This window comes from Pristiophorus japonicus, chromosome 3 (assembly GCF_044704955.1).
Source record: "Pristiophorus japonicus isolate sPriJap1 chromosome 3, sPriJap1.hap1, whole genome shotgun sequence".
NCBI classification, from domain to species: domain Eukaryota; kingdom Metazoa; phylum Chordata; class Chondrichthyes; family Pristiophoridae; genus Pristiophorus; species Pristiophorus japonicus.
The window spans coordinates 292,995,627-293,018,710 of record NC_091979.1 but is presented as its reverse complement, the minus strand read 5'-3'; the positions used below and the strand labels follow the sequence as shown (position 1 = coordinate 293,018,710).

General features: G+C 42.2%; 1 protein-coding gene across 1 annotated transcript in view; it reads right to left on the bottom strand.

Moving 5' to 3' along the window:
* Nucleotides 1-919: 919 nt before the first annotated feature.
* Nucleotides 920-23,084, bottom strand: part of ccnj (cyclin J) — a 28,281-nt gene continuing 6,116 nt past the window's right edge. The window contains exons 3-5 of the mRNA XM_070875040.1: nucleotides 10,741-11,040; nucleotides 2,354-2,513; nucleotides 920-2,263 (exon numbers count right to left, since the gene is read on the bottom strand). Of these exons, the coding sequence (XP_070731141.1) occupies nucleotides 1,879-2,263; nucleotides 2,354-2,513; nucleotides 10,741-11,040 (845 nt within the window). The 3' untranslated portion in view covers nucleotides 920-1,878. The remainder of the gene's footprint in view (nucleotides 2,264-2,353; nucleotides 2,514-10,740; nucleotides 11,041-23,084) is intronic.

The following is a 23,084-nucleotide window of genomic DNA, read 5'->3' as shown; positions in this document are numbered from 1 at the left end:
TTTTAATTTACCATGAGCAGATGTGGGAAGAGTCCAAAACAGGTAAAAAAAATAAAAAATTTGCAAAGGATTTTATAAAACAGTCAACAAAAAAGTCATATAGCCATGGTAATAAAATTTGCAGAATATATGGTTCTGCAGGACTACTAAGTACCATTATGGATGCTATTATAGACTGGGAAAAATTCAAAAAGAAAACCATGCAATATGAAGATTCACATAGTATCATTTTGTTTCTGAATCATAGAAATTTACAGCGCAGAAGGCCGCCATTTCGGCCCATCGTGTCTGCGCGGCCGACAAAGAGCTGCACGGCCCTTGGTCAGCAGCCCTAAAGGTTACATATAAACCTATGAACAATGATGGAAATGTAAAGAGCACCCAGCCCAACTCACAACTGCGACACCCTTTATACTGAAACATTCTACACTCCACATTTGAATCATCAAATTAAACCTAGTTCTATTCCCAAATTATACAATATCTTCATTAGACTCTGACCTAATTAAAAATCAGACATTTAAAAAATCTTAACCAAAGAAATACCAAACAAATCTAGTGGAAATAATTTTATTTAAAACCACCAACTACTTCAGAAATGTACATAGTACTTCGTAAAGTTCTCCATTTTGGGATTTGTGCTATGTATCTTAAAAAATAGATTTATTCTACTGAAACATTAGCAGATTCTGGATACAATGCAATGTTACACTTTAAATAAAGGATCACATTTGTGCCTCTAATTTTTGTATAAGTGCAAGGGAAACTATTGCATACTCTTTGAAAGTCTTATGCACTGAACAATATTTTGAATATAAATATTGGATTAAAATAAGCAATTTTTTTTTTATATAATCAGAAAAAGCATTTTTAATGCTCAAACATTTAAGTAACACGAACTTCCAGAACCATCTACAGAAAATAGGAGTTGTGAAGGTTAAATGGATGATAATTAATTAAAAGCAAAAACAGAGCACAGTTTTTAAACACGTGTCATTTTAGGTGAGGAGCTTCCAATAGTCCAAAAGCAGGTCTATTTTCCTTAACATACACAAAAAAAACATAAATTGGTGATTTATAACACTTGAAAAACAGAAGACTGCTACCGTAATCCCGGTATGTAAACAAATGAAGTATGTGTTATACATTCAATATAAAATCATCCATCTCATTTGATATGGGAGGGGAAAAAAAAGTTGATCAGTTACTTTAGAAATAAACTGAACATTGAACGTGTTCTTGCATTGCAGTAGTACATTTATCAGTCTTGACAGTGGTTATGCAGATACAATTAAAATGTAGCTAATGCAGTAGTTACCAATTGTTGAAAGTGGTTTCCCTCAAGTGTTAAAAAAACACATTTATTAAATATAGTATTGCACAATGAGCACCCAATTAACATTTAAACCCTGTGGTCAGAAATAATGACAATACCAGAAAATGCTGCCATTAAAATTGTAGTCATTAGTTACGGTTTGGTACATAAGGTATACAAAAAAAAGAAAGCAGCATTAATAAACTGACTGATGTCATAGCCAATTCCTGAGGTAAAGCACCAAGCCTTCCAAACTAGTATTTTATCCTGTTACTCTGTCAGCCTTTCATAATCTCAATTCAACCTGCTGCCAGATCAAATGCATCTGCAAGCACTTAGGAGGTATTTTTAATTATTTCTGTAAATATTAGTGCCCAATAATTCCCAAAACCTACAAAATAAATTCTTGTGTTGTTGCTGCTCTTATTCTTGTCATGTAGAAAAAAAATATTTAATACTTCAATATATAAAGTTACTATTAAAGCTTGTCCCACACAGTGTTGTGTTTCAATAACTATTTCAGATTCATGCAATTAGCTTTCAAAGCATGGTGTTGTTCAGGTTCAAAGACCATTGACTTGGTAGCCCTGGTTATAAGGAACATTAGTACAAGATTTAACTTCCACAGTTGTAGCTAATGATGTAGCAGCATTAGCTTGTATGGGTCCATGAGTTGCAAGATTAGCTTGGAGATTGGAAGGGCATGGTGGCATTGTGTATCTTGTTGCCTGACTGGTTGAAAAGGCAGATTGACAGCTTTGCTGTAAGGGTTGTGGGTGAGAAAACTGTAGATGTGAATGCTTTGGGTGTAAATATGGTGGAGCCTGCTGCTCAATCCGGATTTGGGAGGAAGCTATAGGATGAGTCGAGAAAGCTGCTTGTCCAATCTGCTGAACTGATTGTTCGTGTTTCTGCTTGCCGGCTTCTTTTACATCATTGTCATGAGCACTACAATCAACAATGAAAAAATGTTAGTAGAGAGCCACCAAGTGCAGCACCCACTATTAAAAAGAATTACATTACACAAATCGAACTTACACCAAGAGACGTTCAATACAAGGTAACAGAGCATCCCATGCATAAGCAGTAAGACGATGCAGTCGAATGGGCCATAAAGGAGAGAGTCTAAGAACAACTCGAGATGCTGCTATGCAAGCAGCAGCAACCATTGAAGGAAAATGATACAGAAATCCATGATCTGTAAAGATAAAATCATTGACTAAATTGAAAGTCCATACATTTAATTTACTGGTACATTAACAATTACATCATTGTCTATCACTTCAACGAATTAGATAGAGTCAGCACTTATCCTAGACATCACAAAAATCCATCTGTGAACAGACAACAAGTGCTTTGAGTATGGATATAGACACTTGTACTAATAAAAGTATTAGAAGATGAACTTTCCTTGGGTATGTGTGATCATCCCACCACAGGTTTCCAACTGTATATGCCTTTAGACAGCTGGAAGAGTAAAAAATAAATTTTATATTTCAATTAAAAATATAGTTGGTTTCATTTTACTGATCTGCACCTATACTGAATGTTTCATTAGGTCAATGTACCAACTACGTGAATGAAAAAATATAGAATAGGAAAGCCCTCCATTTTAAAAAGAGAGCAGGAATATCCAAGTATAGCTTTACTTTATAAAATGGATGCATTTATTTGTACTGCCAAAATGGCCACCATGCTCCATCCTTTGGTCCCCTTGGAGGATAAGCCACACCCTGAAGTTTCACAGGAATGTGTAACTGGAACCGCCCATCCCAAGGTCTCACTGACTTTGCTAATTGTAACTCGACCAACTTTGACTTCCTGAAGCGACAGAGGACAGAGCTCCCCAGAAGACAGCAAGGGCCAGCCAAAGTGCCTTACCCCAGTCCAAGTACAGCCCTCCCCCAGCCAAAGTGCCTTACCCCAGTCCAAGTACATCCCTCCCCCAGCCAAAGTGCCTTACCCCAGTCCAAGTACAGCCCTCCCCCAGCCAAAGTGCCTTACCCCAGTCCAAATGCATGCCTCCCCCAGCCGAAGTGCCTTAACCCAGTCCAAGTGCTTCTCTCCCCCAGCCAAAGTGCCTTAACCCTGCGCAAGTGCATCCTCCCCCCCGCCACCACCTTGGATGGGGCATTGTGTATGGATTGTTAACAGGTTTATTGGGTATGAAGTGAATAGTGACAGTGTCGTGACTTCTGCATATTATCCACTCCAATGATGTCCCTTGTAGAGGGTTGCAAGAACGTGATCAGTCTTCCCAGAGTACACCCCCCGCACCCAGTGTCTGTCTCTCCAGCTTCTCTCTCTCTCTCTCTCTCCCCCCTTCTTCCCCCCCCACGCCTCCTCCAAGTCTCTCCCCTCTCCTCCCCTGCCTCTGGGTCCAGGACCGCCACCATCGGGCCCAGGCCAACTGATGGGGGAGCGGCTTGACAGACAGCTATCTGTCAAAAAAAGTGCAGTACAAATAGTTAGTCCCATAGAGTACTGCAAGGGTGAAAAATAAATTAAGCCTAGAAATGCACATTTTGCAAAGTACTATAGAATACACGCTGTGCAAGGGAAGGGATGACTAAACCAAATTTACTTATAATTCTTCCCACCTCTAGCATTCTGGGTAAAACTCTGCACAAGGTAGGAATAGATGAAAGTGTAAAAAGTATGCAGATTGGTTTTGTGGTGTATGTAGCACACAAATCACTGACTCCACATGGTGTGGTGCAAGTCTAACTGCTGTGACCTTCGTCCTTTATTGTTCAGCTCCAGAGTGCCTCCCAGGTGTGGTGGTCAGCCTTATATAGTCCTTGTTACAGGTACTACCAGGGTTTTCCACCGCAGCGCCCTCTGTGGTGTGGCATAGTGCTTACATTACATTTACGATACTGGGACGATACACACATCATTACATAACATCACCTTTCCCCCCCCCCCCAACCTGGACGCAGGACAACGATACACACATCATTACATAACATCACACTTGTCCAACGGAAGGCAGGTGGGCATAGACAGTGCGTTAGTATGGTACATATTATCTGGTATATTATCTGGTACATTAACTGGTAGCAGAACCTTAATTTCCTTGTTAGCCGTTTTCATTAATTGTACTTCATCCATTATTTTACACAAATACAGTGACTATTCAGCATAAAAAAGTAATTCTTATTATAAATTCACTATCTCACATTAACATTGCTCATTTTAGACTCGCTCTGCCGAACAGAAGTCTTTTGTGGGGACCACCTCTTTGGAAGGCCCTTTTAAGACTCCCGGGTGCATTTCCTTTTTAAGGCGCCATCTTTGATGCAGGAGGATTCCACGAGGCTTCTCCTTGGGCGCCGCCATCTTTGATGCTCTGCAGCTCCGACACGATGCCGCCGCCGTCTTCTTCTCCACCGCTCCGAATGCCCTCCGCCGGCGCAGCCTCCGCTCCCCTCAGTTGCCACCTGACTTGCCACCTCTCCTGCGGCCGTCGTGGCCTCGCCAGCGGCCGCACTTGCCGCGTCCCCCACAGCGGGCTCCCCTGCGGCTGCCATGGCCGCCGACCTCCAGCTCCTCGGCGGGGCCCGCCCAACGGCCTCTTCCTCTGCGGGGCTCTTCTGAACCGCCGGCCCCTGGATCCCTCAGCACTCCGCCCGCAACGCCCCGCCGGTTCTCACCACCCCCCCCCCCCACCACCACTAGGCCCCTCTGTGCAGGGCTGCTTGCCTGTGGGGGCTGAGGCTGCAGGGTCTCTGAGATCCAGGCCTGGGGCTGCAGGGTCTCTGTGAGGTCTGGGTCTGGGACTTGCCTGTGGGTGGATTGAGGCTGCAGCTCCAGCTCGGTCGGCGCTGCTCTCTGGGGACCCGGGGCATGGCAGCACCCCGGGGAGCAGCAGCCTGAGGAGTGATGAAGTCTTCCCAGCTCTCACGGACCGTCTCCATCCACCTCCGGCCGAGGAGTGTCGGCCCATCGCCTGCAACGACCCACAAAAGGTAAAGCGTGCGTCTCATCCCCGTGGGATACTTGCACCATCGCTCTGCCGAGAACAGGTATCAGTTCCCTGGTGTAGGTACACAGCTTCGCCGTGACAGGGACCAGCTTGGGTCATGTAGCTGGGTTAATCCACAGTTTATCAAAAGTTCTCCGACTCATCAACGATGGACCCGAGCCCGTGTCCACTTCCATACTCACTGGGACTCCGTTGATTTTTACTTCACTTATCACTGGGGGCGAATCATCGGTACACGTATACAGTCCCAACACCTCATCTTCTTCTACCTGCTCCTCGCTGAACAGTGGATCATCCCCCATCTCCTCAGCCACACGGTGAGTCTGATTTCTTTTACACATACGCTGAAGGTGGCCTTTAACGTGGCAGGTGTTGCACGTGTACTCCGCAAACCTGCACCGGTGAGCCCCATGGCTTCCTCCACAACGCCAGCATGGTGCTGCTTGATTGGCCCCCCTCAGCGGACTCTGAGCTCCAGGATCCCGAGGTCCGTGCTCTCTGCCCCGGGCAGAGCCACGTTCTGCAGTTTTGTCCGTGGTGGGCGCTATCCTGTGAACAGTGCCTGCTGGGTTCGAGACTGTGGATCATTTGTTTGGTGCTGCAAGTCGAGGTCATATATGCCCGGCTGATGGCGATGGCCTTTGTCAGAGTGACTGTGGGTTCCGTGGCCAGCAGCTTGTGAAGGAGGCCCTCGTGGCCAATCCCCATAACGAAAACATCCCGCAAAGCCTCGTCAAGGTGTGCCCCAAAATCACACGGCGCCGCGAGTCTCCTGAGGTCCGCAGCATATTTGGTGACATCCTGGCCCTCGGGTCTGCAGTGATGGTAAAATTTGTATCTGGCCGTGAGGATGCTCTCCTTCGGTTTCAACTGGTCACGAATGAGTTCAGTCAGTTCCTCGTATGACTTGTCCCTGGTGCTCCCAGGTGCCAGCAAATCCCTGACGAGACAGTAAACCTCATCTCCACAACTGGAGAGCAATATCGCCTTACGCTTCTCTCTCATTGCGTGTGTGTGCTCCGTCAGGTCATTTGCTGTGAAGTAGTACTCGAGCCTTTCCGTAAAGGCCTCCCAATCATTGCCCACGGTAAAATCCTTTAGCGAGCCCAGAGTAGCCATGGTTGCGTGGAGTTCGTCCGCTTCCTCGTTGCCAATGTGGTGTATGTCGCACACAAATCACTGACTCCACACCGTCTGGTGCAAATCTAACTGCTGTGACCTTCGTCCTTTATTGTTCAGCTCCAGAGTGCCTCCCAGGTGTGGTGGTCAGCCTTATATAGTCCTTGTTGCAGCTACTACCAGGGTTTCCCACCGCAGCGCCCTCTGTGGTGTGGCATAGTGCTTACATTACATTTACGGTACTGAGATGATACACACATCATTACATAACAGGTTTCATACACGTTGGAGCCAATTTTCATGATAACACCAGTTATTGCTAAAATGATTAGGAACTGGTGCTAATCTCCCCCAAATGACAACATGCTAACATCGCTCAAATTTTGTGGGTCAGTCATAATTAAAAATCTAGTTGCAGAAGTGATTGAGGGGGGGTGAGGGGGGATTCTTATTGGAAAACCTTTAACGTCAGTAATGGTGTTGGGGTTGTAACAATCAGCACAAACGGCTGATGGAAACCCAAGTTCCAGTAGAAAAGGAAAATGAAAATGAGCTAGAAATGGCCTAAAAATGCTGGTGAATCTTTGCCCTTGAAACGGCTTTCTGTATACAGCTCAGCACCTCACATAAATTGATATGCATTTATATTGGGAGTGATTTGGAAGTAGTGTAGACCCAGCATAAAGGCTGGAAGTATGACTACATCACTCCGGTCTGCACAGAGCGACATTAAATGGAGTGCACTTAAACAGAGTGATTTATTTGGGAATTTGGAAAGAGTGGGAATTCAAAGAGGGGGAAGGAGTTGCATGCTTTTTTCCTACACTACTTGTAATGCTTTGTGTTATAGGCAGATATTCAATTTCACTACCTATAACTTATTCTAGATTAAGTAAGTAGTCAAGAAACTAAATTATTTAAATACAAATTTAATTAAATAGAACAAGGTCATATAGGGATGGCAGGGCACGTGCATGTTGGAGTTGGTGGAGAGCATGCTCGTATGTTCCTGTGTCATTTAACTGCTATAATAAAGCTTCCAGGCAAAGACACCCTTTGTCCACCTCCCCAACACACCAGGTATGCAAGTCATGCACAAACGAACCAAGACCTGATGTTACAGGTCTCCGTCCTTTTTCCTATTTCGCAGCAGCTCGTGAACTGTTACACACAGGGCATTTACATGATGAAAAATGGCCCCACTGTGTGCTGAAATAAAATGGAAAGCTTATTTAGCTTACGACCATAAATGTGTACTTTACTAGCAAAATACAGAATTTAAATGTTCAAGAAACCTCCAACACATTAGCATAATTAACATCTAGTTAGTGCAGCTCTTAGCTGAATTGCCTTATTCAGAACGACAATGGGTTACAAATAGGTCATCTATCCTCTACTGGGATGGTAGTATGGTGCACGGTGTCAGTTGTTAGCACTCTTGGTTTTGAGTCAGAAGGTTCTGGGTATAAACATAAGAAATAGGAGCAGGAGTAGGCCATTTGGCCCCTCAAGCCTGCTCCACCATTCAATATCATGGCTGATCTGATCTTGGCCTCAACTCCACTTCCCTGCCCGCTCCCCATAACCCGAGTTTCCCTTATCATTCAAAAATCTGTCTATCTCCGCCGTAAATATATTCAATGACCCAGCCTCCACAGCTCTCTGGGGCAGAGAATTCCAAAGATTCACAACCCTCCGAGAAGAAATTCCTTCTCATTTACGTTTTAAATAAATAGACGACCCCTTATTCTGAAACTATGCCCCCTAGTTTTAGATTCCCCCATGAGGGAAAGCATACTTTCTACACCTACCCTGTCAAGCCCCCTCAGAGTCTTATATGTTTCAATAAGATCACCTCTCATTCTTCTAAACTCCAATGAGTATAAGCCTAACCTTTCGTCAGAAGACAACCTTTCATCTCAGGAATCAACCTCCTTCACCTTCTTTGGTTCAACTACCACGCCACGGACTGGAGCACAAAAGTCTAGACTGACACTTTGATGCAGTGCTGAAGGAGTGCTACACTGGCAGAGGAGCCATCTTTTGGATGAGACATTAAACCAAGGCCTAGTCTGCTCTCAGGTGGACATAAAAAATCCCATGGCACTATTTTGAAGAAGAAGAGCAGGGGAATTATCCCACATGTCCTGACCAATGTTTATCCCTCAATCAACATCACCAAAACAGATTATCTGGTCCCTATCACATTGCTGTTTGAGAGAGCTTGCGGTGCGCAAATTGGCTGCCGCGTTTCCTACATTACAACAGTGACTACACGTCAAGCACTTTGGGACATCTGGTGGTCGTGAAAGTCTCTATATAAATGCAAGTCTTTCTTTCATTGCAAAAGTAAACAAAAAACAAAAACTGCTGATTCAGGAATTTCATTTGATTTGCATGAACATTTTCTCCATAAATGAACAGTCGCAAATGAAATCCATGTTATTTTATTGCACTTACTTTGTCACATTCTTGAGCAGCTAATGGCCCCAAAATTACTGTGAAAATAACAGCGAGGCTAATAACACTTGCAATTATTTATGCACAAGTGCCAGAGCAACTTCAGGCGAGAGCCGATGCGTGATTAAAAGCAGAAACATACATGTTGCTGTGCGAGATGCATCACTCGCTTCGCTAAAGCAGCATCTTGCTGACTGGCTCCCCATTCAAAGGCATTGAACGGCGTGAAGTTCTTTTCGTTGCAAAGTAGTTACGAACTAAACTAAACTAGTCACAAAAAGTTAGGGCTTGCCCATTTCAGTCTAAGTACCCCTTTAACGGCAGGATAAGTGTTAATTACTGGCAGTCAACCTCTCTGGTATTGAAAATTAACTATTACAAGTGTGGAGTCTAATTCCTTCAGGTCTTAATTGTTGTTGGAGATTTTTTGAAAAATTAAATGAAATTTTTTAAAACTCTTTGTCTCTTCTCTTTCTCTCTCTAATCCTATCTTTTCCCCCTCTCTGTACCCGATTTGGCATTGAATTCACCATTCTAACTTGTTCAGACCTTGCGCTGTTCACATCACATTCCTTCAATCTGATTGATTAAGAAGTTTCATAGTTCAATCATACTGCGCTGTTTCCATCTTGCACTTCCAGCAACTTGCAGAGCAAAATATTGTGGCCATTAAAACGGGCCAGGGCAAATCTAACTATTGGCGGGTATGTCTGTTGGCCTGCCATGGCAATTTTCAGCCGGTGCTGTAACAGTTTATGAAAATTTAAATGACCAGGCTTAACTAATCATTTTAAGTCAAAGAATAGAAAATTGTGTAAGCAGAACATGGATTTCTGCAAGAAGGGACATTAGTAAAAATCACTTAGAACAGTTGAGTTGAATTCATATGTTAAAAAATTTTGAATCAAATTACAAAAATGCTTAAATCTATGCATGCGATCTTTTGAGTACATAATTACAGATTTTGGGTTTGAGAAATAAATAAAAGCGCACCACTACACAAGCATATTATGCACGGCTTTACTGAAAATGTCCGCACTCCCTACTCCATACCCCAAGTCAACTGGATTTGTAAATAAGCAGAGGAAATGGAAATTATTACTTTGATTGTAGTGTTTGTGTAATCTGTTTGAGCCCACCTTTTAGTCCAGAACATCTTCCCTCAGATACATTCCAGAGTACAAGTAATATGGAATTGCATTTAGTTTTAAAACTAAACATCAATAGTCTATTGGTACTTCCAATTAGGAGCTAGTGAATTACAATTGCAGAAATTCTAATTGTTGGCCAAAGTTCATGTGGGAAGGTAATGGTGTCCAACTTCTGCAGACTAGGAAACTTCTCAACAGTATTTTTATTTTTCCAGCAGCTTATTTTAGAGACACTGGAAAAGGGAAAGGTGGAGACAAGGTAATTGCAACATGGGACAATACACTGGACTTGATATTCACCCCTCTTTCACCGGCACACTTTAGCTGCATTATGTACAATATACAGGGTGCACTGGACAACTCAACAACACCTCCCAGCCTTGTGACCACTGCAACTGAGAAGGACAAGAGCAGCAACATCATGGAAATACCATCACCTCCAGGTTCTCCTCTAAGCCACACACTATCTTTACTGGACATTTATTGCAGTTCTTTATCATTGCTTGGTCAAAGTCTTGGAATTCCCTACCGAACAACATTTTGAGAGACATTCCTTAAATGAAGGGACCCGAGTGTTACACAGCAGCAGGGGAAAACAGTTGGGGCGGGGGGGGGAACTCCCCAGCTGCATGTCCCTAAGCATTCTGCAGTATTGAGGGCATGGGGAAAAATGAATGAAGCAGTAGGTTTGTGTTAACTATAAATACCTTGTAAAGACACTTCTAGAAAGTAGGCAGCGTACTTTTCTGTGTATAACTTGGTCTTCTCCAAGTAAACTATAGGGCATCCATCATGAAGGTCAGTTTCATGTACAGCAACGGAAAGGTAATAATCAATAAAGTGGGCAGCAGTTGGCAGGCAGAGGTTCCATTGAAAAGATTCTAGTAACAAGAGCTCCATGTGTAACAAGTTCTGTTTGCTTAACACCAAGTTTATACTGGTCATACAACTGAGGCTGTTGAGTTGTTCAAGTTTGGGTACGCGGTCTTCTTTTTCTTCAAACTTGCCTGATTTAATAATGAAACAAAACATAATGTTTATGTTAATCATATTTACAGTGACATAAAAGTTTTACTACAGTAAGTAAAGAGTGGATCAGTGTTAGAATTTTAGTTTGTATGAGTTTTTAAGTATACAAAATAATTGCTCACTTTTGAACAATTATCGCTTTCAAAAAGACCACTTGTTCTTCAATAACCAGGTGTGGTTTTCATTGCACAAACACTAAATTTTATAGGTTGTTAGTTAGTTCTAGTGATTAAAGACTAATTAAATTGTTTTAGCTTGCAGTTACACTCCTGCTTGTCAATGAAAATTGATTTCAGCTGGGCTTCAACACAGAAGTAGTATTTGAAATTGTACAAGAGGCTTACATGTTGAATACATTTTAAAAACACTGCCAGAAAGCAGGTAGAATATATTTCGGTCTACAACATGGTCTTCAAGTAAACCATAGGCCATCCACCATGAAGGTCAGTTTCAAAAGTGTCAGCATAACTGCAGGATCTAGTCCCAATCTGAATGCACTGTAGCCAATCAATGTGAAGCCCCCGCCGAGAAAACATTTGGACTTGGGTAGACTGCAAAGCTGAGTTTAAAACATGCTTGTGCCCATTAGATTCTCTATGCACTTTACATTTTAAAAACTGACTACTTTTTAATGATACAAGGAAACTGGAAACTCCTACCCCCTGTCCCAGCTTATAACAACTGCCACTGAAGTGGAGTGTTGCACCCAAGTCCTTGACTTGAATTTTATTTTCCTGAGGAAACATTACAGGCCAAACATTGCTAACACTGAAACAAGAGAAAGAATAATGGTAGCTCCTGTCAATAGATTTGTGTGCTCCACAAAGGGCTTTTGCAGAAGACATAATGGTAGAAATTTGTATATGTTGCAGCCATTTTGGGCGTAAAATGGGCACAAAGCATACCAATTAACCACTGGGACGGCCTGCGCCAATCTCCTGCTTGGACATCTAAAACAAGCTTTAATGAGAGGCTCAACGCCTGTTGAAGGACCCACTTCCTAAAATTGGCTGCTGTGTTCAGGATAATCAGGTCTACATGCAGCTCTTAAAAAGGACCACTGGAGGCCGCCACCAAAAAAGTTCTTTAAAAGTTCGTATCGGAATGCTACTCCCAGCTCCGGTTCACATCCCAATCGCCCTCCTATCCACAAGACATAGGAACAGGAGTAGGCCATTTAGCCCCTCGAGCCTGTTCTGCCATTCAATGAGATCATGGTTGATGTGTGACCTAACTCCATATACCTGTCTTTGCCCCATATCCCTCAATACCTTTGGTTAACAAAAATCTATCAATCTCAGATTTAAAAATGAATAATTAGCCTAGCATTAATTGCCATTTGTAGAAGAGAGTTTCAAACTGCTATCAACATTTGCATGCAGAAGTGTTTCTTAACTTCACTTCTGAAAGGCTTGGCTCCAATATTTGGACTATGCCTCCTAGTCCTAGATTCCCCAACCAGCGGAAAGAGTTTCTCTCTATCTATCCTATCAGTTCCCCTTAATATCTTAAAAACTTCAATCAAATCAACCCTTTACCTTGTAAATTCCAGGGAATACAAACCTAGTGTGGACTTGCTCCTTGTAATTTAACCCCTGGAGTACAGGTATCATTCTGATAAATCTATCCTGCACTCCCTCCATGCCAATATATCCTTCTTAAGTTGAGGTGCCCAGAACTGCTCACAGTACTCCAGTAGTGGTCTAACCAGGGCTTTGTATAACTAACATAACTTCTACCCCCTTGTATTGTAGTCCTCTAGATATAAAGGCCAGCATTCCGTTAGTCTTTGAATGGGGCAGAAATTCCTCTCGAGGACTTCCCGCAGGCAAAGTACTAAATAATAGACATAAAATGCGCACTTACCTGAAGCTGCTGCGCCCACTCGAAATCCCAATCCACAGGCCTCCTCCCTGTGCGTCGCAGCGCGTGCTCGTAGGGACCTGCGCAGGAGTCACGTGTGCCTGGACACCAAATAATAGGCAAGTATTTTCTCATTCATTGTAATTGGAGATTCGTAAGTTACGAATCTCCTATTACAATGAATGAGAAAAACCCCAAAATGCACAAACACTACATAAAATATTTAAAAAACACGTCACACAATACACTAATAGAAATTAGTTATACATGTTTTTTAAAGAAAAAAAATTGCCGATTTTTTTAAAAAGTTAGGGTTTAAAATAACATTATCCGAGTGGGCAGGGTTTTAACAAATATGTTTTAAAAATTTTAATTTTAATCATGTTTTTATAGGTTTTTAAACTTTAACGCCTGTAAAAGTAGACTATGTATCTGCTTTTTCAGGCGCAAGATTTTTTGAGGACATTTGCTGAGCAAGATATTCATAAACCCCGCAATCTTGCCCGTACAACTATCCTCGCTCCCGAGATGTGGAGGATCTGTCAAGCTCGACAGATCGGAAAAGCCGGTTTTTAGCGCATGCGCATTGCACGCTAAAAAGCGGCTTTTTCGATGCCTTCCCAGGTCCGTAGAAACTTTGTACGGGCCCGGGACATCAGAATTTCTACCTCATTATTTTTGTACCTATTCATGACATTTTAATTATGACATTATCTGAAAACACTGCGTCAGTTTCCACATGTACACCGACGACACCCAGCTCTATCTCACCACCACCTCTCTTGACCCTTCACTCTATAAATTGTCAGACTGCTTGTCCGATATCCAGTACTGCATGAACAGAAATTTTTTCCAACTGAGTAGGGACAACTTGTATTTATATAGCGCCTTTAACGTAGTAAAATGTCCCAAGGTACTTCACAGGAGTATTACAAGACAAAAAATTTGATGCCATTGTTTTCGGACCCCACCACAAACTCCGTTCCCTAGCCACTGACTCCATCCCTCTCCCTGACAATGGTCTTGAGGCTGAACCAGACCATTCACAACCTTGGTGTCATATATCTGCGCCATCTATGACCGCCTATTTGTACCTCAGAACTTCGCCAAACTCTGGCCCTGACTCAGCCCATTTGCTGCTGAAGCCCTCATCCATGCCTTTGTTACCTCTAGACTTGACTATTCCAATGTACACCTGGCCAGCCTCCCATGTACTACTCTCTGTATACCTGGTCATCCAAAATTCTGCTGCCTGTGTCCTAACTCACAGCAAGTTGTATTCGTCCGTACCTTCAACTGCCAAGGACCTAAGCTGTGGAATTCCCTCCCTAAACCTCTCCACCTCTCTTTCCTCATTTAAGATGCTCCTTAAAACCTACCTGTTTGACTAAGCTTTGGATCATCTGTCCCAATATCTCCTTACGTGGCTTGGTGTCAAATTAGGCACCTTTGGACATTTTACTATGTTAAAGGCGCTTTATAAATAAAAGTTGTTGTTTTTATATACATGGACACCATCCACCCTCCCAGTCTCTAGCTTTTTGCCATTTAGAAAGTACTAAATTTTATCCTTCTGTCCAAAGTGGATGACCTCACATTTGCATTCATTTTTTGCAGTTTTGCCCATTCGCTTAATCTGTTAATCTCTTAGTCATTTTAAGCTTCCATCTACACTGCACAATGCCACCTATCTTTGAGTCATCGGCAAACTTGGCGACCCCTTTGAATATTTCCCTTTTTGACTCTGCATCTTTTTAGGCCCCCCTCCCCCGCCCTTATACCTCTGAAGAACCTTGGTGTATTTTTCCATGTTAAATTGAGCTATGGAAATACAAGTTGTTGTTGAAGCACAATGTGTGCACTATTTTAATGCGTGCCATTATTTAGAAAAAGTACTTTCTAAAGACTAGTGCCAGAAATTTGCTCAGAGGCTCTCCAACTACACCAAAGTTATGGCGGTCAATCAATAGAACTCCTGTGGAAATTCCTGTCCTATGAGTAGATAATTTCAATCTTGACAGTCTTCCAAGTGGCACAGATTCCTCAGAAGGCAAAGGTTCAGTCACATCACTGGATATTTGTCAATCTCAAGTAGGATCAGCTGATCAGAATCTGAAATCAATTAACTGAAGAGCAAAGAGCTACTTCAGTACCATTAATCATGTTTGAGTGGTCATCCACGATAAAAAGGGAAACTTTTTACACATCTCCAATCTGCTGTCTTCAGTGGGCAGATACTCCTCACATGCCATGCTGCTTTCTTCATGTTGTAGAAATCTGTACTTGCACCCAGAAATGAAGCTTCCAATCCCCCTTTGAACAGATACCAATTCCAACTGACACATTTATGTAAGCACTCCACCTTTTCCTTTTCCCTCACAGAATATACAACACAGAAACAGGCCATTCGACATTTATGCTCCACTTGAGCCTCTTCCCATCCTGCCTCATCAGCACAAGCCTCTATTCCCTTTGCCCTCATATGCTTATCGAGCCTCCCCTTAAATACATCTACACTATTCACCTCAACTACTCCCTGCGGTAGTGAGTTCCACATTCTCACCACTCTGAGTAAAAAGGTTTTCTTCTGAATTTCCTATTTGATTTCTTGATGACTATCTTATATTGATGGCCTCTAGTTTTGCTCTTCCCTACAAGCGGAAACACTATGTGCCTGCTCAATCAAAACCTTTCATAATTTTAAAGACCTTTATTAGGTCACCTTTCAGCCTTCTCTTTTCAAGAGAAAAGAGACACAAGCCTGTTCATCCTTTCCCGATAGGTGTAACCTCATAGTTCTATTACCATCCTTATCTTCTTTGCACCCTCTCCAGTGCCTCTATATCAAAGTGATTATCTGCATGAGCATTTTTGCGTCCTTCTGCGCATGGTCGGCTCTGTTCCTTTTTGCACATCTGACCCCCATTCTGCGCATGTGTGCGGTCAGCAAGTTTTTCACTTTTCACCCTAGTTCTTGATAAAGAAGGACTTTAAACTAATAAGTGGAGGGTGGTGGGGCTTAGTCAGAAAAAAGTAGTAAAAGTAATAGTTTAAAGTTTAAAGATATAAAAAAGGAAAAGAGCAGAGTTCAGGACACTAACAGTGATATAGATACTCCAGGTGAAGGTTATACTAAATTAACTAAAGTGGTCACAGCAAGAGTAACAAAGAAGAAAAGTGTTTCGTTACACAATATGAGAAAGAAAGCATCAGGCAGAAGGACAGGTAGGATGTCTTGCACAAATAAGATTTTTACATACCAACACACTGAGTACAATAAATAAATTGAGATTGAATTAGAGGCTCAAAAACAGCTTAGAGGGTATGACATGGTGGCAAGTTGGGCATGGTTGAGAGTTCAATATTCCAGTTATAAACATCAATAGATAGAAAAGGATAGATAGAAAAAACTTGGAGGGGTAGCCTTACTAATTAAAAGATACTATTATATTAGTAAGAGAGAATATAGAGAATGGAAAGCAATCAACAAAGGACTCTGGTTAGAATTGAGGAATAAGAGAGGACTTAAAAAAAAAACTGTAATGGGAGTTGTCTACAGGCTTGATAGTAGCAATGAAGTGGCAGGATGCAATAATTCAGAGAGATTATAGAGGCTTGTAGCAAAAGCAGAGTTTTTTTTTTTAAAATGGTAGACTTTCATTTTCATATAGATGGGAGGAAAGCTTAAGTCAGAAAGGGAATGAATTTCTTGAGTGCATTCAAAATAGTTTGCTGGAGCTATGTTCCAGAACTAACAAGATTTATTAGATTTAGTAATGAGTCAGACTTGGATAATAATTTAACAGTAAGGGGATATTTATCTAACAGTGATCACAGTATGATTGAATTCAATATTAGGTTTGAAAAGGTGAAATGCAGCACTGTTACTTGGATTCTAGATTTTGGGAAGGTTCAGAACAAGATAGAGATGGATGACAGCAAATTGGTCAAAACTGTTATTGGGTAAAACTATAGATGAACAATGGGAGGTGTTCAAAGCAGAATTTAGCTCAATACAGAACAAGTATATACCCCCCAAATGGCAAGAGCTCTACTTACCAAATAAAACAGCCATGGTCGACAAAAGATGCGAGAGACAACACAAATCTAAAGGAAAGGGCACACAAAGGTGCAAAAGAATAGTGTAGATCCAGGGGACTGGGAGAGATATAAAAAAAAACAGCAAAGGAAGACAAAAAAATCAAAAGCTGCTAAAAGGGAATATGAAAATAAACTTGCAAGGGTTAACAATTATATTACAAAAAGGTAATGCCAGTCCTTTAAAAACAGATGTGGGTAATATTGCAACTAAAAATAAAGGAAATGGCAGACTTGTTGAAATAATTACTTTGTGCCAGTCTTCACAGTAGAGGAGGTGGGTAATATACCTAACATTCCAGGGAAACTAATAATGAGCCAAGGACTGGAACTCACTAAAGTTCACATAAGCAAGAAAACAGTATTAGGAAAAAAATAATGGCACTAAAGACGGAGATCGCCAGAACCTAATTGTTTCCACTCCAGTTGGGTGAGGAATTTGCAGATGTTTAAGCCATAATCTTCCAAAACTCTCAATTCAAGAATTGTCCCTTTAGATTGGAAAATTGAAAATGTAAATCCATTATTTAAAAAAGGAGAGAAACCAGGAAATTATAGACCTGTTGGTCGAACATCTGTTATGGGGAAGTTATTTGAATCCATAATTAAGGACAGAGTGACTAAATTTGAGCTGATTAGCGAGAGTGCCAACATAGATTTGTAAAGGGAAGGTTATGTCTAACTACCTCAATCAAATTTTCTGAGGAAGTAACTCAAGTAGTAGACAGGGGGATGTATGGCTGTAGTTTATATTGATTTCCAGAAGGCATTCAATAACGTTCCAATAAGAGACTGCTGGCTAAAATTAAAGCTCATGAATTGAAGGCAAATTATTGACCTGGTTAGGTAGCATAAGATAGAGGATATGGAAAATGGGTATGTATTCCTAATTGGAAGGAAGTAACTAGTGGTGTCCCATAAGGATGTGTGCTGGGCCTCAACTATTCACATGGGGCCGCAAATTATGGCCCATATAGGTGCGTACACACTCAGAGGGCGTGCAAGTTCTGGGTTTAGGCATGCACTGCGCATGTGCTAAAACCCAGAACTTGTGATCTGTCAAGATCGCACGCATCCCCAGGAAAACGGCATCTGTGGGTGGAGAGTTGGGCTATTTGCCCAACTTCTGCCCGGCAAATGCCTGTGAGATTCTTACGCTTGGTAAAAGCAGGCGCAAGGCCTGCTTTTACCAGCATAAGAGTTTTAAAAAAAAAAACATTAAAATAAAATCATTTCTATATTAAAAACCCTGTACAATAAGGCATGTTTATTTTCAGCCCCGTTAAAACATGTAAATTTATTTTTCAAAATCCATCGGGAAGCCTCCAATCGCAAATTCAGTCCCTATATTTATTAATGACTTAAATAACACAATAAAAAGCAATATAGCCAAGTTTTCTGATGACACAAATATTTAATTACAGGTTGAACCTCCCTTATCTGGAACTCGCTTATCCGGAACCAACCCTCATCCGGAACCATTCCCGGTCACCGGGTGGTGCATGTGCAGAACTCCGACATGAACAAATTGATGTCCTTCCTCACTGCCGACTCCTGCAATCGTTGGCCTGATCACGCCATCCCATGATCTCTCTGCTGAACTCCCATCCCCAATATCCCCTTGCTCAGTACCAGTACCATCCAGTTTAATGTCAGCATCCCAGAGTACTTAAGGAAGTGGCCCTAGAAATAGTGGTGATCATTTTCCAACAGTCTATCGACTCTGGGTCAGTTCCTATGGACTGGAGGGTAAGAAAGGAGGGAGAGAGAAAACGGGTAATTACAGACCGGTTAGCCTGACATCAGTAGTGGGGAAAATGTTGGAATCAATTATTAAAGATGAAATAGCAGCGCATTTGGAAAGCAGTAAGATCGGTCCAAGTCAGCATGGATTTATGAAAGGGAAATCATGCTTGACAAATCTTCTAGAATCTTTTGAGGATGTAACTGGTCGAGTGGACAAGGGAGAACAAGTGAATGTGGTGTATTTGGACTTTCAAAAGGCTTTTGACAAGGTCCCACACAAGAGATTAGTGTGCAAAATTAAATCACATATATTGGGGGTAATATACTGACATGGATAGAGAACTGGTTGGCAGACAGGAAGCAGAGAGCCTGGATAAACAGGTCCTTTTCAGAATGGCAGGCAGTGGCTAGTGGGGTGCTGCAGGGCGCAGTGCTGGGACCCCAGCTATTTGCAATATATATTAATGATTTGGATGAGGGAATTGAGTGTAGTATCTCCAAGTTTGCAGATGACACTAAGCTGGGTGGTGGTGTGAGCTGTGAGGAGGATGCCAAGAGGCTGCAGGGTGACATGGACAGGTTAGGTGAGTGGGAAAATGCATGGCAGATGCAGTATAATATGGATAAATGTGAGGTTATCCACTTTGGTGGGAAAAACACGAAGGCAGAATATTATCTGAATGGCGGCAGATTAGGAAAAGGGGAGGTACAACAAGATCTGGGTGTCATGGTGCATCAGTCATTGAAAGTTGGCATGCAGGTACAGCAGGCAGTGAAGGCGGCAAATGGTATGTTGGCCTTCATAGGTAGGGGATTTAAGTATAGGAGCAGGGAGGTCTTACTGCAGTTTTACAGGGCCTTAGTGAGGCCTTACCTGGAATATTGTGTTCAGTTTTGGTCTCCTAATCTGAGGAAGGACGTTCTTGCTATTGAGGGAGTGCAGCGAAGGTTCACCAGACTGATTCCCGGGATGGCAGGACTGACATATGAGGAGAGACTAGATCGACTGGACCAGGGATCACAGTCTAAGGATAAGGGGTAAGCCATTTAGGACCGAGATGAGGAGAAACTTCTTCACTCACTCGGAGTTGTTAACCTGTGGAATTCTCTACCACAGAAAGTTGTTGAGGCCAATTCACTAAATATATTCAAAAAGGAGTTAGATGTAGTCCTTACTACTAGGGGGATAAAGGGGTATGGCAAGAAAGCAGGAATGGGGTACTGAAGTTGCATGTTCAGCCATGAACTCATTGAATGGTGGTGCAGGCTCGAAGGGCCGAATGGCCTACTCCTGCACCTATTTTCTATGTTTCTATGTATTCACTGGAGTTTAGAAGGATGAGAAGGGATCTCATAGAAACATATAAAATTGACAGGACTGGACAGGTTAGATGCAGGAAGAAAGTTCCTGATGTTGGGGGAAGTCCAGAACCAGGGGACACAATCTTGGATATGGGGTAAGCCATTTAGGACTGAGATGAGGAGAAACTTCTTCACTCGGAGTTGTTAACCTGTGGAATTCCCTACCGCAGAGAGTTGTTGATGCCAGTTTGTTGGATATACTCAAGAGGGAGTTAGATATGGCCCTTACGGCTAAAGTGATCAAGGGGTCTGGAGAGAAAACAGAAAAGGGGTACTGAGGTGAATGATCAGCCATGATTTTATTGAATGGTGGTGCAGGCTCGAAGGGCCGAATGGCTTACTCCTGCACCTATTTTCTATGTTTCTATGACCACCCCTCATCCGGAAAAATCCCATATCCGGAACAGGCCAGGTCCCCAGGGTTCCGGATAAGGGAGGTTCAACCTGTAGTGTAGACGGGAGCATAAAATTAAGAGGGACATTGATAGATTAAGTGAGTGGACAAAACTATGGCAGATGGATTTCAACACAGGCATGTGTGAGATCATCCAGTTTGGACCATAAAAAAGGATAGGTCTGTGTATTCTTTAAATGGCGAAAATCTAGGAACAGTGGAGGTCCAAAGAGAGAGTTAGTAAAATGTAGTGGTCATTCCCCGGAAAAAAAAAAATTTGCGCAGTCCCTTTAACTGGCTGCGTGGCCCATTCAAATTTTCACGCATGCACGGTTATTTCCACTAAAAATTGATGAGCGGCCTGCGTGGGACCTTCAGACCACAGCGTGGCCACGTTGGTAGTTAGGTTAAAAAAAATAATCAAAAAGGCTAATGGAATGTTAGCCTTTATAACTAGAGGGCTAGAATATAAAGGGGAGGAGTTTTGCTACAGCTATACAAAGCCCTGGTTGGACCACATCTGGAGGACTGTACAGTTCTGAGCACCACACATTAGAAAGGATAAATTAGCCTTGGAAAAAGAGTGTAGCGCATATTCACCAGAATGTTACCAGGGCTCCAAGAGTTAAATTATGAGAAGAGATTACATGAACTAGTCGAGAAGGTTAAGGGGTGATTTAATTTAGGTTTTTTAAATTTTGAATGGAATTGATAGGTTAAAGAGAAACTATTTCTGCTTGTTGAGGGAGTCTATGACAAGAAGACATAACTTTATAAATCAGAACCAGACCAGACCATTCAGGAGAGACATTTATGAAATACTATTTCACGCAAACGGTAGAAGAAGTAGTATGGAACTTGCTCCCACAAAAAGCAGCAGATACTAGCTCAATTACCAATTTAAAATCCAAGATCGATGGGTTTTTGATCACCAAGGATAATAAGGGATATGAAGCCAAGGCAGGTGGATGGAGTTAGGATACAGATCAGCCATGATCTCACTGACTGGTGGAACAGGCTCGGAGGGCTGAATGGCCTACTCCCGTTCCTATGTTCGAAATGCTGTTTCTTCTAAAAGTACCAAAGGAATTCCAATGTTTCCTATCTGAAGACAAGAACAACTTGCATTTATATAACACCTTTAACATAATAAAACGCCCAAAGTGCTTCACAGGAGCGATATCAAACAAAATTTGACACCAAGCCACATAAGGAGATATTAGGGCAGATAACCAAAAGCTTGGTGAAAGAGGTACATTTTAAGGAATATCTTAAAAGGAGAGAGAGGTAGAGAAGCAGAGCGATTAGGAAGAGAATTCCAGAGCTTAGGGCATAGGAAGCTGAAAGCACCACCGTCAATGGTGGCGTGATTAAAATAGGGGCCAGAATTGGAGGATCACCCTGATCTCAGTGGGTTGCAGGGCTGGAGGAGGTTATAGAGATAGGGAGGGGTGAGGCCATGGAGGAATTTGAAAACAAAGATGAGAATTTTAAAACTGGGGCATTGCAGGATCAGGAGCCAATGTAGGTCAACATGCACCGGGATGATGGGTGAATGGGACTTGGTGCGATCTAAGATATGGGCAGCAGAGTTTTGGATTAGTTTAAATTTATGGAGGGCGGAAGATGGGAGGCTAGCCAGTTGGAATAGTCAACTCTAGAGGAACAAAGGCATGGCTGAGGGTTTCAGCAGCAAATGAGCTGAGGCAGAGATGGAGTCAGGCGATGTTATGGAGGCATTCTTGGTGATGGCTCAGATATATGGTCAGCAGCTCGTCTGGGGGGGTCAAATACAACACCAAGGTTGCGAACATTCTGGTTCAGCCTCAGACAATTGCCAGGGAGAGGGTTGGAGTCAGTGATTAGAGAACAGAGTTTGTGGCAGGGACTGAAGACAACGGCTTCCAATATTTAGTTTGAAGGAAATTTCTGCTCAACTAGTACTGGATGTTGGACAAGCAGGCTGACAATTTAGAGACAGTGGAGGAGTCGAGAGGGATGATGGTGAGATAGAGCTGGGTGTCATCAGCGTACATGTGGCACTGACCAGATTTCTTTGCCACAAGTAACCTTGCCAACTCTTATTTATTCCCTTCTAAATGTCAGCAAAATACTCCTGAAACATTATTGTCTTTTGGTATACCTATGGAGCTGCTTATTCTAAATCAGGCCGCTGATGTACACATTGCATCTTTCACCACATCATTTTTAAAATAATATATTTAGTTTTTGCATCTTGTAGAGACATAAAATTATGTTGGCAAGTAGGATCTTAAGTTATCTAATAAAAGCCTTTTCCCCCGGCACCATATATTTCAACCACCTGATTCTGCTGCACAGGAGCCAAACACCTAAAATGAGAAATTATTAAATTCCAAAACGTGTAACACAATGAGCAGTATCACCTTTTCAGTATGCATTAATAAAGTTTATTATACCCAAGTAAAATGCAAAATGCAAGTAGTCACTTACTATAATGAAAAAACCTTCAATTCAGAAATAGAGGTTAAAATGCAGAACAAATGATACTACAAGTCTGGCATTGTAGCACACATTTTC